The 20,298-nt window shown below is 37.3% G+C and overlaps 4 protein-coding genes across 5 annotated transcripts in view; 2 read left to right on the forward strand and 2 right to left on the reverse strand.

The window, feature by feature from the left end:
* The window catches only part of nphp4 (nephronophthisis 4), a 385,328-nt gene extending 376,419 nt beyond the window's left edge, over positions 1-8,909 (reverse strand). For both annotated transcript variants that reach the window (XM_065246844.2, XM_065246843.2), the window contains exons 1-2: positions 8,092-8,909; positions 7,785-7,931 (exon numbers count right to left, since the gene is read on the reverse strand). In XM_065246844.2, the coding sequence (XP_065102916.1) occupies positions 7,785-7,931; positions 8,092-8,226 (282 nt within the window). In that variant the 5' untranslated portion in view covers positions 8,227-8,909. The remainder of the gene's footprint in view (positions 1-7,784; positions 7,932-8,091) is intronic.
* Positions 8,910-10,109: 1,200 nt separating this feature from the next.
* On the forward strand, positions 10,110-12,776 carry dffb (DNA fragmentation factor, beta polypeptide (caspase-activated DNase)). The gene is made up of 7 exons (XM_065247912.2): positions 10,110-10,268; positions 10,424-10,553; positions 10,846-11,031; positions 11,168-11,247; positions 11,330-11,503; positions 11,692-11,792; positions 11,947-12,776. Exons 1-7 carry the CDS (start codon positions 10,152-10,154, stop codon positions 12,161-12,163), a joined length of 1,005 nt encoding a protein of 334 aa, XP_065103984.1. The 5' UTR covers positions 10,110-10,151; the 3' UTR covers positions 12,164-12,776.
* Positions 12,777-13,586: 810 nt separating this feature from the next.
* c11h1orf174 (chromosome 11 C1orf174 homolog) lies at positions 13,587-16,539 on the reverse strand. Its single transcript, XM_065246845.2, has 4 exons — positions 16,400-16,539; positions 16,095-16,172; positions 15,527-15,937; positions 13,587-14,921 (listed from the first exon to the last, which is right to left on the reverse strand). The coding sequence occupies exons 1-4, from the start codon at positions 16,412-16,414 to the stop codon at positions 14,820-14,822; spliced, it is 606 nt and encodes a 201-aa protein (XP_065102917.1). The 5' UTR covers positions 16,415-16,539; the 3' UTR covers positions 13,587-14,819.
* A 1,028-nt stretch (positions 16,540-17,567) lies between these two features.
* Positions 17,568-19,269, forward strand: b3gnt7l (UDP-GlcNAc:betaGal beta-1,3-N-acetylglucosaminyltransferase 7, like). The gene has a single exon (XM_065246850.2). The coding sequence runs from the start codon at positions 17,790-17,792 to the stop codon at positions 19,038-19,040; it is 1,251 nt and encodes a 416-aa protein (XP_065102922.1). The 5' UTR covers positions 17,568-17,789; the 3' UTR covers positions 19,041-19,269.
* The last annotated feature ends 1,029 nt before the right edge of the window (positions 19,270-20,298 follow it).

The raw sequence follows: 20,298 nt of genomic DNA on the forward strand, positions 1-20,298 counted from the left end.
ATGCCCACTGTTTGAAGAAGAATATCTCATTGTTCAAGCCCTACCGTCACCCAAGAACCAACATAGAACAAACATTAAAAAGAACAGACTCGAACATGTTATGTGAATATCCTTAAAGTTACTTTTATTAAAAACATCAGCCAAATGCATAAAATGTAAACCTTACAGATTTAACCACAATCCCTTCTATCTGTCATCAGCCACCCTGTGGCACAGAAAGGTGTAAGTGTCTTTAAGAACCGGCTGCTCACAGGGATGTTTGCTTCTCCATGAACTAAAATATTGATCATTTCCTGGATGGCTGACGAGCCACATATATAATTGAAATGAATCTCAAGGCACATGTCAGAACGGGTGAAAGAGTTAAAAGATGTACTGAAGTGTCTGTGAGGCTCTCAGTGCCTGAAAACTTGAATCATGTTGGACGATGAAGAGCCGTAGACCTTGCAGTCCGGCTTAATGAACGCTGTGAGAGTTGAAGAGATAAAGATAAGCACCTGACATGGGTGTCGCGGGCGCTATGTCTGCTGGGAGACTTTCATTAGAGGAGACTAGACCGACTGGATGGATGAATAAGTGTCCCGTTACTCATACTGCATTTAAAACCACTTTTCTCTCAGCTAAATTAAAAATTTAATGAACTCTTGGCTATCTATAAAGAGTTTCTAATTTTGCACATTGACTATGGGCATTGCGACATAAGCTCTAAAAAGTGCTAAAAGTTTTTGCCGCATGTCATAAAATGTTGTGCTAATTGGGTGGACAGAAATGTCATCGTGTCCAGTTAGGTGTAAATCAAGCCTTTAACCCTTTGTGAACCAGACAAGAAGCCACAACTCACATAGGTAAGAAAAAAACAATGCAACTCGCACCCAAAATAGCAAGAAATCAATTGTCCCAAACATTCACCCTTATTCTTAAAGGAATAGTCCATTTTTTTTAAAGAAAAATACAGATAATTTACTCACCACCATGTCATCCAAAATGTTGATGTCTTTCTTTGTTCAGTCGAGAAGAAATTATGTTTTTTGAGGAAAACATTGCAGGATTTTTCTCATTTTAATGGACTTTAATAGAGCTCAACATTTAACACTTAACTCAACACTTAACTCAACACTTAACGGTTTTTTCAACAGAGTTTCAAAGGACTCTAAACGATCTCAAACGAGGCATAAGGGTCTTATCTAGCGAAACGATTGTCATTTTTGACAAAAATAAAATAAAATATATGCTCTTTTAAACCACAACTTTTCGTCTAGGTCCGGTCCAGCGTGACCTAACGTAAATGCGTAGTGACGTAGGGAGGTCACAAGTTACATATATGAAACGCACATTTGCGGACCATTGTAAACAATAAACTGACACAAAGACATTAATTAGTATCCGTTGACATACAACAACGTAGGAACGGTCCTCGTTCTCAACACTTGTAAACACTGGGGCGGAGTTTCGCGTTCGTCCTCTGTGACCTCTTGACGTCATGACGTATTGCGTGGGGTCACACTGGCGCATCACGAACCGATATACACGAGAAGTTGTGGTTTAAAAGTGCATATTTTTTATTTTTCTTGTCAAAAATTACAATCGTTTCACTAGATAAGACCCTTATGCCTCGTTTGGGATCGTTTAGAGTCCTTTGAAACTCCGTTGAAAAAAACTGTTAAGTGTTGAGTTAAGTATTAAATGTTGGGCAAATCCTGCAATGTTTTCCTCAAAAAACATAATTTCTTCTTAACTGAACAAAGAAAGACATCAACATTTTGGATGACATTGTGGTGAGTAAATTATCTGGATTTTTCTTTTAAGAAAATGGAATATTCCTTTAAGACCAAAAGTATAAATCAAGATGATATGTGCTTTACTGCAATTGACTAATGCTCATTAGTCATGTTTTACAGTTATATGAATGATATTTGTAATATTACTGTAAAATTATACCTTTATTCATTTTTGGCATTATAAGAATTTGAGGAAATTGTGCTTAATGTTCCTGAAAATGACGTCACGGTGCATGAAAATCTGAAGCTTCTTCTTTTTTACCGCAAACTTTCATTTTTTTTGTTTTGTCTTTTTATTTTGGGACCTTGGCATTTCTTTGTGACAAAGTTATGGGCCTATAACCACGTTTCTATATTAACACTGTCATTTCTGTACATTGTTCAGCACACAGACAGTTTAACATTACACTGGGGGAGTGAATGGAAAGATCTGCACTCACAGCTTTAGCAACACTATTCCATCTGTGTGACAGTACTGCCATCTACATGCCATGATGCTTTATGGCACCCAACGTGCTAAGGCACAATCTGTGATTTATGAGGTTTTAAAGGCTGTACGTGATCAAACGACAGGCTGGTGTGACACTCCAATATTCCCGGGAAAGGAAGCATCTAATGAGGTGCACAACAGGAATTAGAACATCAGTGACTCCTTTTGAAACTAAGCATCGTCTTGTACCATACCGCTGACGGTGAATCACAAACTGAAAATCCATGCCGAATTAGACTTAATCCAACAAACCGCTTCCTTTTCAGCTAAATCAACAGAGGCATTCGAATCTTGCTGCTGAAGGTCAATGATAAAATTAGATCTCCTAATTCCAACCTCCACACACAAACATTCGTTTTGTCATAACATGCTTCCATTAGAGCCGGGCCAGAGGGATAGTCCCACTTTAATTCTATCTCCATTCCTTTATAATCACTCCCTCTGTTTGCCGTGTTTCTCTGCGGCGTATATTAAAACAGATCCATCATGTCTGACAGACCTTATGTGATCTCACGGTCCCTCCTCTGCACTGTCGCTGCTCTTGGGATTGGAGAAGAGCAGACGTTTTATTTTGCTTCACAGTGTTGGAAATTAGCACATCACAATTCCTAAACAAGAACCCTCGCTCTGTGTGTTAGAAAGCAGAAAATGAATTAGCCCGGCTAATTAGTGAATAACACTGCCGTGCAGGGCAATGCAATCATGTAACCGATGATTAGATAACAAAGATGCAAACGGTTGACAGGCATGCAACTTCCGTACGGCCGTTTAGGCAGAGATATCAATATGTGGTATTAAGCACATAAAGTGTGTGTTGGGGCAAACGGGGCACGTTGCAGACATTAACTGTCGTCTTCGTGGCCCGGATCTCAGATTTGACATTTTCAAAACTTTATTTTCCCTCTGTGGAAGCGAGAGACCATAATGGAAGATTTAAGTGAATTACAGAGGTGCCAGGAAAGTGCGCCCGTGTGGAGAGTAAATTCACAGCCTCTGATAGGCCGTTATTGTGCTCGCTCGGAGAGGCCAGAATGCATCTATAATCTGCAATAAACTGCCATCACCGATAATTCAAACCAGGGTGTTTTATCAGAACTGAAACTAAGTGCGACAAAGTGAGACAACTAAAGATAAGAAAAAGGTTGTTTAATCTGTGCATTCTGATAGCTTGGTCTATTCTACTCTTTTAAGTAATTACTGAATGTAACAAACAAACCAGTTTCTCTAAAGTACCTGTAGTATTTTTGTTTATATTCCAAATGTTAATTTTGTAAGACTTTTGTTACTGTACTAAAACTTTTGTGTCTGTGTTGTAATGATGGTAATGTTGTTTACTTGCCTTAAATAACTACTTGGAAACCTGAATCAATATTTACTTAATTGAAAAATACTTAACGGCTACAAAGGTTTCGTTTTAATTTGTTAAAGACCCATAAATTTGTCTCTTTTTGCACTACACAGATTTTTGTTGTACCAAATGCCCAGTGAAATGAAATTGTTCCTACCACTAATACCACCTGCAACCCTGCAAATTAAGTATAGACAGTTTATAACTGTTTATGGCTGTGACCCAAAAAACCTAAAGCATACTGTTTCAAACAGAAAGTACTATATATTAAAGCAACACTAAAGAGTTTTTGCTCTTTGCTCCCCCTACAGGTTGAAAGCAGAATTGTCCATTACCACTGTCGTAAATAATTTAGCCTACTGCAGCAAAGCTGGCTCTGATTGGGTTGTAGGTCTGCTGTAAAGCAAGTTTTTGTAGTTTTCACTCGAACTACAGGACCGCGACCGGACGGTTGGAAACCTCTTTAGTGCGGTTTTGGCCGATAAAGAGCTGCAAAGCGAATGTGACAATTGCCGTTCACCCTGTTTCGAATGGATGAACTCCTGAAACTTTTTTGGAAATGTTATTTTAAGGTAAAAAAAATCTTTGGTGATGCTTTAACAGTACTACTGCTCAAAACTGTGCAAATCAAGCAAATTCACATGGTCTATTTATGCAATATAGACCCTTTTACTGTTTGTACACAATGATGACATGGCAATGTATTCGCATGCAGTTTGGTAACATGAAGTATGGCAAGAATCAGCAGAGAAGCAACACAGACAGAGAAATATATTTTAAAAAGTTGACTTTATCAACTTTTTCAACACAGCTACCAGATCCGTGTACTATAGTGGAGTGGATAGAAGACGTCATCTGATGGCCAAATATAAAGTGGCCAGATACATATATACGTATATTGGTACGTATATTATATTAATGCAACCAAACGCAACAACCAGACATTTTGATTCAGGGAAACCGTTTTTATAAACGTTCTGAGTTGCTCACACGTTAGAACCACTGGGAAACAACAACACTTGTGTTGCCAAACTACGCGCGCAGGCTATTTTATCACATGGGCTGTAAAAGGGTATATGGGGCAGTTTCCCAGACAGGGCTTATCCTAGTCCCAGATTAAAATGCATGTTTGAGCTGCTTTAGTTTTAAGGTTTTTCAATATTTTACTATGTTCATACCTCAAATTAGACAAATTAATACATACCTATCTTTTTTCAAAGTGTGCACTTAATCTTTGTACACCGCGTTGTGAATGTGTTAGCATTTAGCCTAGCCCCATTCATTCTTTAGGATTCAAACAGGGATGAATTTAGAGCCCCTAAACACTTAAACATTTTTCCCTATTTGAGTAGTTACACAAGTAAATGTACATTCATTCACATCATAAGCGACTTTGTTGCTGTGTGCTGCTCCTCTCTTTTAAAAGAGGCGTTTCTATATCTGGTTGTCATTAGCAAATGAGTAAAGTCCACTCCAGTAACTGACAAGAGGTGGATTATGTGAACTCCCCTGATTCGTTCTCATTGGTAGTCGCTCCCAAATGTCGTGCATAATTTACATAAAGTTAAACATTTCTCAACTTTGTCACGCAACTGGACACGCCCATCCAGCCGTCAACTGTCACTGTCGCTCGTGTCGCCAGATGCCGCCGAGCTTCCATTGAAATCAATGAGATTGCGTCACTCTACTACTGCTAGCAGTCCCTTATAATGTGAATTTACCTTAAAGGAATAGTCTACTCATTTTCAATATTAAAATATGTTATTACCTTAACTAAGAACTGTTGAATCATCCCTCTGTCATCTGTGTGTGTGCACGTAAGCGCTGGAGCGCGCTGCGACGCTACGATAGCATTTAGCTTAGCCCCATTCATTCAATGGTACCATTTAGAGATAAAGTTAGAAGTGACCAAACACATCAACGTTTTTCCTATTTAAGACGAGTAGTTATACGAGCAAGTTTGGTGGTACAAAATAAAACATAGCGCTTTTCTAAGCGGATTTAAAAGAGTAACTATATTTTATGGCGTAATAGCACTTTTGGGAGTACTTCGACTCGCCTGAAAAGTCCGCTCCCTTTCTCACTCTCATAATGGGAGAGGGAGGGTGTTACTGCGCCAAGTCGAAGTACTCCCAAAAGTGCTATTACGCCATAAAATATAGTTACTCTTTTAAATCCGCTTAGAAAAGCGCTATGTTTTATTTTGTACCACCAAACTTGCTCGTATAACTACTCGTCTTAAATAGGAAAAACGTTGATGTGTTTGGTCACTTCTAACTTTATCTCTAAATGGTACCATTGAATGAATGGGGCTAAGCTAAATGCTATCGTAGCGTCGCAGCGCGCTCCAGCGCTTACGTGCACACACACAGATGACAGAGGGATGATTCAACAGTTCTTAGTTAAGGTAATAACATATTTTAATATTGAAAATGAGTAGACTATTCCTTTAAGTATGGTGGCACAAAATAAAACGTGGCAATTTTTTAAGCGGTTTAAAAATGAGAACTATATTGTATGGTGGAAGAGCACTTAGTTTGCAGCACTCCGGCCTCAGGCCCAGTAATATTGATGGAATTTTGAGCGAGAGGGGGAGTAGTCAGGAGTGATGACGTTACTGCGCGCCGAGGTCGAAGTGCTGCAAACTAGGTGCTCTTTAAATAGGGAAAAACATGGAGGTGTTTGGTGGCTTCTAAATTCATTCCTGTTTGGGATGTATTAATTTGTCTAAGTTGAGGGAAGAACTAATATAGTAAAATATTAAAAAACTGTGGTGTTTTTCTTTAAATACACTTTGCATTGAAATATATTAACATATATAAGTGCTGTTGTTTTGTCTCTAAATGCACACCTGTAATGTTTTTGTAAGGTTTGCTTGTTAGAACTACTAGTCCTGGTTTCATTAAAACGCTGTCTGGGAAACTACCTCATAGTTAATATAAATTAGTTAAAATAAATGTTTAAATAAAGTCATGTGCTAAATATGGCATTTATTTTAGCTGTTGTGTTTAAATTGGTACAGAGAAAAGAGAAATTTTACTGGCACAGGTTCCACTGACATTTTGGTATATGACAACCCTTGAAATATACACTGCCTCGGTGGGATAAAGGACAGTCTGGTTTAAAGAACACCCACACATAAGCATCCGTACAATGCAAATTCACACATATTTTAACACTGACAGGTATCATATGTAAAGGTTTCTTTCTTTCTTTCTTTTTTCTTCATGCCATTCCACATCATCAATGGCTATATTCATGGCTAGAACTGGTTAATCCATACACAAGTTGATCCATACAAGTTAATCCATACACGGGTTGGGGGAGGTTCAATTTGGTATCTCCAAATCACCTAACTTGTGTGTTTTTGGCCTGTGGGAGGAAACCAGAAAACCTGGAGTAAACCCACGCTGACACAGAAAGAATATGCAAACTCCACACAGAAAGGCCACCTGACCTAGCCAGGGCTCGAACATAACGTATAGGTTTCAAATGTGCCCCTAAGCAGGCTCAAAGGTTTAAAGTGTTGTGATTTTGTACCCAGGAAACATATAGAAAAATGTATACTTTGTAAAGTCGCTTTGGATAAAAGCATCTGCCAAAAGCATAAAGGTAATGTAAGAAATGTAATATGTGACCATGCCTGTGAAAAACTCAGCTAAAGTCATTTTTTGGTGATTTACTGTTGGTTTACATAAAATCAAGTCTGTGAAATTATATCCGTAATATCTTTAATATTGAGTGAGTAAGGACATGATGACAAACATCAAAATTAATGTGAAATCAATGACTGAAATCAAATATTGATGCTTCTAATCTCAAAATTAGATTAAGACTTTAGCCTGGATCTTACAGGCAGGATCACATATATAGATCTGTGAAACTTACTGTAGATTTTCCCTCTACAGAGTGAGAGAGCAAGAGTGACACTACATATAACGACAGGGGCAAAGAGCATCTTCTTTCTCAAGCCTGAGACAGCTTAATTGTAAAGATGTACATCTCAAGGTAAGTTCCAAACTGCTGCAATTTACAGTTGTCGCTTTAAATGGGTCACCTCTCGACACTGAACATGACATTGGGATGAGCACTTCTGAATGGGAACCCCAGGTGTCAAGCATCAATCTCAACTCCATAAAATCAGTCAGTGTAAAATAAATAACTCTACCTCATTGAAGGGCACTCGACCGATCTGACCCGCCGTACCGCTGACAGAATGTGACCCGCTCTTCCACGTGCGCCCAAAGAAGTGCTGGTGACCTGAGTCATACAAGGTCACACGCAGCTGACACCTGAGTGCATGCTGCTCCTCTGACTGTTGCCATGCCAACCAGAGGAAAGAGAGGGAGGTTAAAAGAGAAGTGCTATCATCAGTCTCTATAATAATCAAAGAGTTAAAGATTGATTGAGCTATACATGTAAACGTAATTTCCACTGAAATAAAAAAGCATCATTCATCTGAATGAAACATGCACCTGTTTTACGTGAAGTCCATCGATCTGCTTGAAGTGTAGCTTGAGGCCATGAGAAGATACCTGGGCTTGTCGAGCGGTTTGACTGTGAGGTGGGATCACTCGGTTTCGGTCGAAAACCTCTTTCCACTCAGACATGTGTGTTACTTTACTATTGTCTGTCAGCAAACTAAGTGAGCCCTAATGTTGCCTTGAAAACATTCCTAAAAGCGCCTGAGAGTTTAAATAGATGTTAAATCGAAACGTTTGTTACTTCAAATACAAAAATCAAATGCCCTAAATCACGAAACTTTTGAAGCCGCTCATTCATTTCAATCTGTGCAATGCACAGCAGTCTCTGCTTTCTTCTCTTGTTACTATCGGCACAACCGGTCAGTTTGACTCAACTCGTTTTGTTATGTCTGTTACAAACATCCAAACTGCTGTGCTCTATACAACCTTAAGTTTTAAAATAAAAAATATATTTCAGAAATCGTCCGTTTACCACATAAGCTAGCCAGTTGTCAAGCACAATCTCTTTCTGTGGTTGCTGTCATAGCGTTTGTCAGCCGTTGCCAGGGTGAAATGTAGAGCGGTTTGGCGCTTTTCTTCTGCACGCGTCTGTAAAGGACGAGAGCTGTTACAGTATCTACCGCCATCATGTGGACAAGAAGTATTGAAGCGCCTTATCAATGTTTCAAAAGCAAATGAGACCACTTGATAATCAAATCCTTATATGACATTAAGTTTGTTTAACCATAGTCTATAACAAGCATGCTTTTTGGATTTTTAAGTCTATGTTCATAGAAAATGAACTAAAGGGAAAGTGAACTAAAATAAACTTTAAGTACACATAATGTACAATGTTGTGCACTAATTTTGTAGTTAATATACCAAAACATTTTCTTAAGTACTTCTTAACATAAACTTAAAAACATCTAAGTGTACTTAACTGTGCTATTTTGAGACGCCATCTATTTAAGTATTACTGCTGGTATTGTACACTTTTTCAGGTGCATTGAAGTACTACTCAAGAACTATCTTCATTAGTATATTTGTAGTGCATACCTTTATACAAAATACTTAAATGTAGTTTTAGTACATTTAAGTATATTTTATTTTTACCTGGGATCTTATGTATTCTGTCTTAACCTTTTAGCAATTTTACAATTTGGATACACATTCTGATTGTTTTGGGGGGTGTACATTGTTATATTATCCCTTATTTTTTTTAAATTTGTTAATACTTTAGTTTACTGCTGCCTTAGGGTGGATAATATATTTATTTTCATGCAACAATTCTTATTGTAGCATTATATTAATCGTTTTAATAAGCAGTATTATGTAGGCTATATAAACAAGAACTTTTTTAGTGCTTGAATGTTTTCAACATGACTTTGTTAAATGCTAATTCCTAAACTGAATGAAATTACATAGTTTATGGTTAAATTTATTTGTACCTGTGTTAATTTCTACTGATTTTTAGTGTTGAAAGCATTTCTTACGTAATCATGATAATTATTGCGCGTGTCTTACCGAATGTGTAGTATCATGTCAGCAATAATACCCTGCCCACGCTGAATTATGTGCCATTTGATTACTGTTCAGGTCAGAAACTGTTGCCAGATATTACAAAGACAGTAAACAAAATAGGCCATAAAGACGTTTAGACCTTGTCTTTCAGAAATAAATCAGAGACATTGCTAACAGTAACCATCACTTTCTTACTTTATAAATTTCCCAAAGTGTCACATTAATTTCTAAAACATTAAACAACACTATGTCTAAAGGGGTTTTCACAATGGGATCTGGCAACCCTGGCTCAAGAGCGGCCACCGTCATTTAATTATATAAGCGGATGCCAATGTAAGTAGTTTAAAATTTCTAATTAGTCATTCAGAAAACTCAATGTTAAAATTGAAAAAAAAATTATATGAAAAATGTACGAAGTCGACCTCGATGGACTCATAGCTGGCTACAGCATAGCCTTTTTCGTGATACTTTTGTGTCCGCAAGATGGCAATGTCCTCAGTTGTGTTGCGCAGGCGCAATGCAAATAAGGAAGTTAGTTCACTAAAGTAAATATGCATAAAACAAAACCCAAGCTGGTGAAGATAAGAAGTACTAACCAAGCCAAAAAATATGGAGTTGCGGCTGTTAACTTAAAAGAGCTTATTAAAAAAGGATGTGAATTATTAAAGGTAATCAGTAAATCGAAGTAATTGTCAAAGACCGTGTCAAATGCCAAGCGTTTTGAGGTGTGTTTAACTTAAGTTACACACGTAACGTTAGGAGTAATGAACATTTTAAAAAAGTTTTTTTATATATTTTAACAACGATAAATGTTGTTTTGCAGGTATCTAGCCTCGGAGTCCAAGTCTGCTTATATGAGGATGGTACAATAGTTACTGAGGAGTATTTCCAAAATCTTCCTAATAATACAGAACTTGTTCTCCTCCCGAAGGGAGAAAGTTGGGATGGTGGATGTGAGTAATGTATTTCATTGACAGAATATGGGAATGTAAATGGCAAACACTTTCTGAAAATAATAAGCAAATGTTTTCTTAGAATCAATGCAACATAATAGTTTAAGTAAGAGTGCACTAATAAGATACTAATATTTGACACAGCTAAACATTAATTCATTAAAGTGTCTCCACACAGTTAATTTATAAACTTGGTTTGGTATCAGCCTTTCTTGTACTATGAAAAGCATCTGTTCATTTCTACTTTAAATGTAGGATTGTGACATTTCTACATGACTGTTACTTCCTGCAGTTGTTTATGAAATAAATCATGTCCTGGGTTTGGACAAACACAACGAGCTTCTGATCAGTGCAGCCAAGAATCTTCTCTCAGATGAAAATTCTCCCAAACGCCGTAAAATATTGGGAGACCTTCTTGGAAATCTGAAGGACAATTCGGAGGTGGGGAGCAGAGAGCAAGATAAGGAATGGTTTGAAGGCAGGTGTTTTTTAATAGATCTTTATTGACCTTTCTTCTCTGTCCTTTGAATGCTGGAAGCTTCAATCAATTTACACTACTGACATCTGACATGTGAGCATGTGCCGCTGACGTTTTCTCATTATCTAAATCTTAGGAATTGATGTCCGGTTTAAAACCAAGTCTGCATACATGAAGTATAACTGCGAGAACAGAATTCGTGGATATTTGAAAGAGGTGCCGTGCCTTACTTTTTAAAGTACTCAATGCTGTTTATTGACTTGCATTTGCTCTAAATGTCATTATCTTCTGTCTGTAGGTTGATGGACATACAAAGTGCATTTTGAATGCCAAGGTAAAAAGCGAATATAAAAAGGTGGTTGAGTTGCTGGCAGAGAAACTGAAGGCTGAACGATATCATGGTGCCTATTTTGATAGGTCGGAGAAGGAGGTCCACAGACTATGTACTAAAGATGGCTGGTTCTCCTGCCAGGTGCTGTGATACATTCACAATTACATCTGTAATTTCTGGTTGTACATAAAGTTCCATTTAGTTCACCAAAGCTCATTTCAATAAATCAAATAACATACTTTAAAATATCTTGCTGTACCAATCAAAATTAACTCAAAATTAATTGATACAGTATTTTGATTTTTGTATATGACTTTTATTCTTAACAGGGTGCCTTTGATTTGGATGAGTGCACATTTCTTCATTCAATAAACCCATATGGGAACCGTGAGAGCAGAATACTTTTTAGCACCTGGAATCTGGACCACATGTAAGTATTGCTAAACAGGCCAAATAAACTTGTGGTATGTTAAAAAAACAGGCATTTAAGCAAATCTTATTACCAAAGTATTTAGCACATCTACTAGTCCTAGTTTAAGTTAAATTGACTGACGGTTGTTTGTGAAAATGAATCTATATTTCAGAATAGAGAAGAAGAGAACCGTCATCCCTGCCCTGGCTGATGCACTGAATGGGAGAAAGAGCAGCGAGATAAATCTGGATTATTTCTACAAACTTCTTTTCACGAGAGACAATCTTAAACTGGTTCACATCGTCTGCCATAAGAAAGGGGCCCATGAGCTTCAGTGTGACTCACGAAAAATCTACAAACAGGTCAAGAAGACCAAGAAACGAACATGACCTCCATATAAAATCTTGTATGAAATATGCAGTTTAGTCTGAAAATTTCAGCTAAAGTGAATCACAAGCACTGATACAAGTACTTAACTTCTCAGGGGAGTTTTTTTTTATTGTTTGGTTATCTTGCATTTCAAGTTTGGGTGTTTTTAAGTGTACTTCTTTTTAGTTTACTTCCACATAGATTTTTGCACCAAAGCAATGAAATGAAAAACTTTTTTTAGATTTTATAACAGTTTTTAATTATATATTTCTACATTATGGCTTTTATTAAAATGTTTTAAAATAAGTCTTTGGTTCCATCTCTGCCTTTTTGGTTTAGATGATGGCATCCAGTAGCCACAGAGGTATTCATCAAAAAATCTGATAAATATTGCATCATCAGAGCGGTGTATACTGTATTTTTACTTTCTATATAAAAGTAAATTTTCATGTATTCGTATTTTATTAGTGTTTTTCTTAGGAAAACATACATTCCAAAGCATTATCATGAAATTATGAAATGAAGTGGAGTAAAAATTAAGTTTTTGGTTAATATTTAAGTAAATTAAACATCTAGTACATCAAGTAAAAAGTACTTAGAAATGTAACTAAAATACTTAAAGGGATACTTCACCGATTTAGCATTCAGCTTTGTATCTGTAGAAACCCGGCAGTATTACTGAATGACCATGTTTCCCTCCATCATTTCCCCCTGAGAGGAGAGATATCTGCATTTTGGTTCTGCAAAAAAGTCCTCCGATGATGCAAAAATCGTCATATTACATCATCGGAGGACTTTTTTGCAGAACCAAAATGCAGATATCTCTCCTCTCAGGGGGAAATGAGGGAGGGAAACATGCTCATTCAGTAATACTGCCGGGTTTCTACAGATACAAAGCTGAATGCTAAATCGGTGAAGTATCCCTTTAAGTTGTATACAGCTCTGGCTATTGTGAGCATTTGTGGGAGCAGAATGTCTTGTGCAACAAATGTTTGTAGTTTTTCATCAACAAACACTATAGTTTTTCCTTCTACAAAAACAATCCTGCGAAAAAATAAAAACTTTTGTCATTCCTCCGGTTAAAACATATTTGTTTGTGTGTGACCCAGTCTGTGAGAACACATCTGAAGTCATTATTTATAAAGAACATTCTGTGAAAATATAACCTTGATTTCTTTAATATTGACTAAGACCAGCCTGATCTCATAGGAATTCAGACACATTTTACATGTTGACCAATTTATATGAATTAATATAAAGTAGAATTATATAAAAATGTATGATAATCAAAAAAACAATAATGAAACCCCACCTTTAACCCCAACGCCACATGTGCAAAATGTGGTCAAACTTATGAATACGAATTAGCCACCTTGAAAAATCCACAGGATTTCACAGACAGGGTCACATATTTTGTAAATAAAATGACAAGTTAGTTTCCAAAGATGTTAATGGTGAGGTTTATTGTCACTGGACGGAGTATTGTAACTTTTATATGATAATACACTTAAAAACTGAAATTAAGTTTACAAGAAAATGACATGTGATGTGCAAACATGGCACTTGGTAGCAAAAATTAGCACTTAAATATTTATCACTTCGATAAAAAATATAAACTTCCAAAATCACAATTTGTAATTTTTTTCCCCTCATACATCACATTTGTAAAGCGCAAATTTAAAAATGTTAAATCTTTAAAAAAAACATGTTAGTGCAAATTCTTTCTAATAAAAGTATACAAGCATCTCTCAAACATTATCAATTTTTAAAATACAAACATATTTCTCGCAAAGCTATACATGCATTGACAGGCTGATATTCTCCATTTAAAATTCCAACTTGTACATTAAAACAAATTGGACAAAACTAATTTGAAGTCTTAAAGCAATAAAAAATATTTACATCATATTAAGCATATCAAATAACACAGGAATGGAGTAGTATACTTTCATTTTCAATTAAACAGCACCAAATCACAAGTACATGTAGTCTGTTTTTTCAAAACAAATATTCATTCTCAACAGAGAATTTTTTTAAAGTGCCAAATTCTGAACGATAGAAGTTCACTAATTCCTTACAACATCTGAACGGCAAATTTGTCCCACGAGGCACTTGACTGATACCAATTCACATAAGCTTAAAGAATTGTGGATTTCAGAGCACATCAGTAAGGACTAGTGGTAAAAAACAGGGCTGGCCAGTGTTGCAGGATCAACTTACAATGTACTCAGTTTTTCATATTATATAACTGCCCGTCAAAACAACCCACCAATCACATGACCGAAACAAGCATGAAGTCTAGCACAAACCCCCTCATACTGTACATTCCTGTATGGCACAAGTGTAATGTTCTTAAGTTTATAAATAGGGATGCAAAAATATAACACTTTCATTACCACTAATGTACCTCATTCCATAAAAATTTAATTACCACATCATGGATAAGTCAATCATGCTATCAGAAGTATACAAATATTGCCTGACACAATGCATCCCAGTAAGTAACTTGGGTAGATTGCAGATCAAACATTCATTTACAAACCTTTTCACTTTACCAACTACGCCAATATTAATAGCAGAACCTCCCTCCCTGACGTCCATCAATATGCCAAAAGTAAATACCGTGGCATATAGTATGTGTGAAGTTTAAGCTCCGCCTGTGACAGCGATGACCTCTCATAGCTGCTCATCTTCACTGTCATCTTTGGCATAAAAATGCAGACTCCTGTACTCTCTCCGGCTCATCCTCTTGCTTCCTGGAGTTCTTTGTGGGCAATCCTGAAACAGCAGGTCAGAAGGTTTTACAAAAAATCAGTAATGACCCAAATGGCACTTGTGGCTAATGAGTTCATATATCATAAACAGAAGGCTTTCGGCAGTTACTAAGCATCTACTGCAGCAGATCTCAACCTTTTTGGCTTATCTATGCCATATTTTATCTTTACTTGCCAACAAATCCATTTGGATTGCTATTATCCTTTTAGATAGGTTAACAATGTATATAAGAAGTATGCCAAATAGAAGAACCATTTGGCTGCATTGTTTTATAAAGAACCTTTCTGTTTCACAAAGTTGTTTGCAGTGGAAAGGGTTTAATAAACTATAAAAAGGCTAAAGGTAAAGGAATTGTTATTTTAAGAACCTTTGACCAAATATTTTTGGAGAACCACAAATGGTCATTCTATGCCATGGCATCGCTGTAAATAACATTTTGTTACACCTTTATTTATCAGAAAATTGTTATTTTCTTTATATTCTGATACTGGTACCTAGTCTAAACATGAGTTTACACTTAAAAAAATAAACATTCTAAAAAAGGGTTAGTTGCCTAAAATAAAACATTTTGGTTTCTCAAAGAACCATTTTTTAGAAAGTGCGTTTACCTGAACAACATCCATGTTCCCAAAGAACTGTTCCACCGGGAAAACGTGATTGCTGTCCTCGTCGAAGAAAACGCTCGGGTCCTCTCGCGTTTGCGAGCCACGAATGGCAGTGTGGTCCATCTTTTCCGCTGAGCCGCTCGTGTGGCAGTGAGTCAAAACGCTCGCGTTCTCCTTACCGGGCCGTTCCTTCCCGCCACAAGCTTCTCTCTGTGTCTTTTTCCCAGGTTTAATTTTGACGTTTTCGTTTATGTTTACGCTTGAATTTTCTTCTCCTTCGCCGTGAAACGGTCTCTTTGGGAGGCGTTTGGCCTCTCCGCCGTCCCCAGCCATCTGTCGCGCTGAGCCTGCGTTCACGATATCAGACGCGGATCTCTGCACCAAACCGCGCAGGATTCTCCGCCTCTCCGCCCGCTGTGAATACAAGATGAATATGAATGATCAATGCGCGCTCGTACGCGTTTGACACATACAATTATCGCCACACTACATGTAAGTGACAGACAGAAAGTGTGTGTGTGTGTGTGTGGGGGGGGGGGGGGTTAGTGGGGTAGACACTACTGACACCGACCTTGACTGAACTTTTCACACCGGGTGGGTTTAAAGAGATAGCGCCGCACCCTCGCTGTCTGTGGCCTCCAGCGACGGTCTGAAACAAAAGAACCAAATACCCCGTTACATTATTAACAACATTAATTATTTATTAACAATGTTTCCTTTGAACAGACAAGATTACCGCTTGAAAATGTTCATGAAGTTAACGAAAACTGGTTAAACTTAAGCTTTCCGTGCACGCTTTCCAAAGCATAGGCTATTTATCCGCGGAAAACTTATTAAACGAAAATAACTCTTAAAAGATAAATAAAGTTACCTTACCTGCTTTGTCCTCATTTAAAGTTTGGGCGTCAAAACCGAGCGTGGAATCGCTTGAGTGTTTATCTCCGGTGACCGCCGAAGCTCTGCCCACATCCGATCATCTACGTATGTAGGCGTGTTTAACTTTATGCGAGACTACGCAAACCGATTTTAACATCAAAGTATCGCGAGAGCGAGACGAAAGCGTACAGTGTAGTGGGGCACAGGGCAGGGGCACTCTGTGGTACTACGATGTTCAATTCAATTAAATTCAAGTTGTTTTACTGGTGTTTGAATCAGATACTTTGATGAACGTTACAACAAGTCACATAGTCCTACTGCAGGGTTCCTCAAATCATTCCCTGGGGGCGGTCCTGGCTAGAGGGGAAACAGCCATGGCCGAATCTCGCGAGATGCTGGGTTTGGGGTTAGGTTTGGGAGAAAACAGCGCTCATCCTGCGAGATTTCACGAGATGTTGGCCGTAGCTGTATCCATTCTAGACACACAACCCTGATGAACCTGTGATTTTCTAATGACCACACGAAGACACTAGGTGTGTTTGATCAAGGTTGAAGCTAAACTATGCAGGGTTAACTGTGTCACAACACAAACCACTGTGGCATATTAAAGCAGTGGTCAACATTTAGGCTGACTTCCATAGTAGGATAAAAAAAATACTATGAAAGTGAATGGGGCTCATGATCGTTTTGGTTCAAAACATTTCTTTAAAAAACATTTCTTAAATTATCTTCTTTTGTGGTCATCAGAAAAAAGAAATTTGACCATGTTTGTAACAACATGGGAGTGAGTAAATTATGACAGAATTTTCATTTTTGGGTGAACTATCCCTTTAATTGTAACCATTTACTTCATGCATAGCTATGAACCACACGAGGGCGCTGTACTATCATTTATGCCCGTAGGTTAAAAGCACTGGTCCAATGCTTTATTCCTTCAGCCTTTCAGTGCATGTGCAGTATTTGGTGGGGGAAATGTTATAAATTAAAGTTGATAAACTGCATTGGTTACAATTTATGCATACACTTAAATATTCAAATACTTTGTTTGCATACGTAAGTAGTCCTTGCTTCGCTTGAACAGCTGTCATGTGTGTAACCAGAGAGCAGTTTTAGGTAAGTGTTGTGGGGAGGGTCCAGGGTGAAAGTGGAGGAGAAGGAGGGCAAACGAGCGATTGTTTTAAAGTATGACTGTCTGCTGTTTAAAGCAGTTTAACGATGAAACTTTGAGAGCAGGATCTGTGCATTTAACGACGAAAGCCTACCTGGATGAGAAAAGCGCCAGACATGCCTCCAGCATCACCATGCCCCTTAATGCATCCTTTACTATTTCCTAAACACTTGGAAAATTGACTACAATGGATATTTCATCAGGAAACTGCTGTTAATTTGAATGAACTGCTGCCTAAACAACCCAAGGACGTGCGTAATGGAATTCTTCTTTAGGAAGAAGAAAAACATAAGGACTGCGGTCAGCTTGACTTTGGCGTTTGCAACTTTGCTGATGCTTCAGAAATTAATAACGGTGGATACGAACGTCAAAGACACAAAAGTTGATCTAAAAAACAAAAGATGTGGAACCAAATGTTCGTCTTTAAACGATAACGCAATAACCACACTTGGAAACGCTTCCCTATTACGCGGAGATGGTTTGGAGCTCACAGGAAAACCAATGCCAGCAACATGGGACGTGAACACTATAAACTGCACAGAAAAATCCATACTGAGAACCCAGGGTTGGTTTCGCGGTTTAAACCCAAGATTTCATCAATTTGTCCTCCACAGACATTGCAGATATTTTCCCATGTTGTTAAATCATCCGGAGAAGTGTAGCAACGATGTGGACCTTCTGGTTGTTGTGAAGTCAGTCATTGAAGAACACGACCGACGAGAGGCCGTGCGCAAAACCTGGGGTCAAGAACAGGTGATCCGGGGCATGAAGATCAAAACTTTATTTCTTTTAGGTACACCGGCGACTGGCAAAGACGCACGAAATTTACAAGCACTGGTTAAATACGAAGACCAAACTTATGGCGACATACTGCAGTGGGACTTCATGGACACCTTTTTTAATCTTACTCTCAAAGAGGTTAACTTTCTGAGGTGGTTCAACATCTACTGCAGTAAAGTGCCATTCATCTTTAAAGGAGACGATGATGTGTTTGTCAACATCCAAAACCTGGTGGAACTAATTGGTTTTAGGATAGAAGAAAACAGAGTGAAGAACCTAATCGTTGGAGACACCATTTTAAAAGCCAAACCCATCAGAAACCGTCAGAGTAAATATTTTATTCCCAAAGAGCTGTATGATAAACCCTATCCCCCTTATTTAGGTGGGGGAGGATTTCTCATGTCCTCCCAAGTTGCGCACAGGCTGTTCGTGGTCTGCGAGAATGTGGAGCTTTATCCCATAGATGATGTGTTTTTGGGCATGTGTCTTCAGAGGTTAAACATTATACCCGAGCTTCATCATGGTTTTAGAACATTCGGGATCATAAAGCGTAAAGTGACCCCTTTGAACAGGGAGCCCTGCTTCTTCAAGAACCTCATCGTGGTCCATAAACTAGGTCCACATGAGCTTTTAAGTATGTGGAGTCTTGTACATAATAAGGACCTTACCTGTGCCAGAAAAACTGTGTTCTGAAAGTTGCTATGTCATTCAAATTGTACATATTTATAAAGGAAAAAGATCTCTTTTTACTACAAAGCATGTTTGGAGATGCATTCTTTATTTAGTAATGAGAATAATGCCAACTAGATTGTTATGATTTACCAGAGCCAATAAATCACACGTTGTGTATCTCTTTTGTGGCACTATTCTCTATAGAAAAGGATCTATAACAATTGAACATGTGTACACAAACACCAAAGCTCAAAAATAATGAAATTGCATTTCTGTAAAAATGATCTACAAATATTGAAAAAGATTGAATTGAGTAGAATTGGGATAATTTGCCACAACTTTGTATTATTAAAATACCATACCATAAAGGGTTAAATTTCTAATACCCTACAGTATCTCTTATAAATTGTCATCTTTATAAATCTGCATCTGTAAAGAACAGGTTTTGTGAATTGTTCTTTATCAAATATACTTCATAAAAGGATGTCTGAAGCAATAAAGACCGAAAACAATTAATGTGACAATTTATTTAATAACATTTATTAAAACCGTTTCTGACAAACAAATCTACAAAGCAGATATCAGCTTCTACTGATAACGTCAATATATCAGGCAAAAAAAGTATGAAATAAATGTGTTCTGATTTAAAAATGTAAAGCTAAAAAGAAAACAGAAAAAATTTTGTCACACTATTATATGAAATAAGTTAAGTCTGGTTGCCTGTTTTAGTGCAGATTACAAAGCTTTTTTGTACTATAGCTGTTTTTTGTGCTCATGAAGAACAGCACTGTCTACCCTGTTTAAAACAAATAATTATGTGGGTATTTTTAATAAACTATAGACCCAATATTTTTCAACTGATTATTAGATGATTAGGGTTCCTAAAATGTTTTTTTGGTATCTCCTCTGCTCCCTAGCACCATTTTGATTAAGACAAACTAAAATAAATACTGCTTATAACAAACACAAAAACAAGCTATACTCCATACCATTAGCCTCTATTTCATAAATAGACTATATCTAATTTTTAGACTATATTGAATTTGTTTGCAAAATAAATACTATTTTGGGTAAGGATCAGTCATGTTTGCAAATTAAGTGTCACACGATTTGTTACTTTTCTACTTTAAACAATGGTTTAGGTTTTTATATTTAAATTTAAGAAATCTTTGTCCAGCAAGGCATCTATTTATAAATGCTATTTCACCTTAAAGTTGAAACTAAATGCCACATTATGTCAGGCATGACACATTCTTTAAGGGAAACAACCATGACCCTC

Source organism: Paramisgurnus dabryanus, chromosome 11, assembly GCF_030506205.2.
Source record: "Paramisgurnus dabryanus chromosome 11, PD_genome_1.1, whole genome shotgun sequence".
Classification (NCBI taxonomy): Eukaryota; Metazoa; Chordata; class Actinopteri; order Cypriniformes; family Cobitidae; genus Paramisgurnus; species Paramisgurnus dabryanus.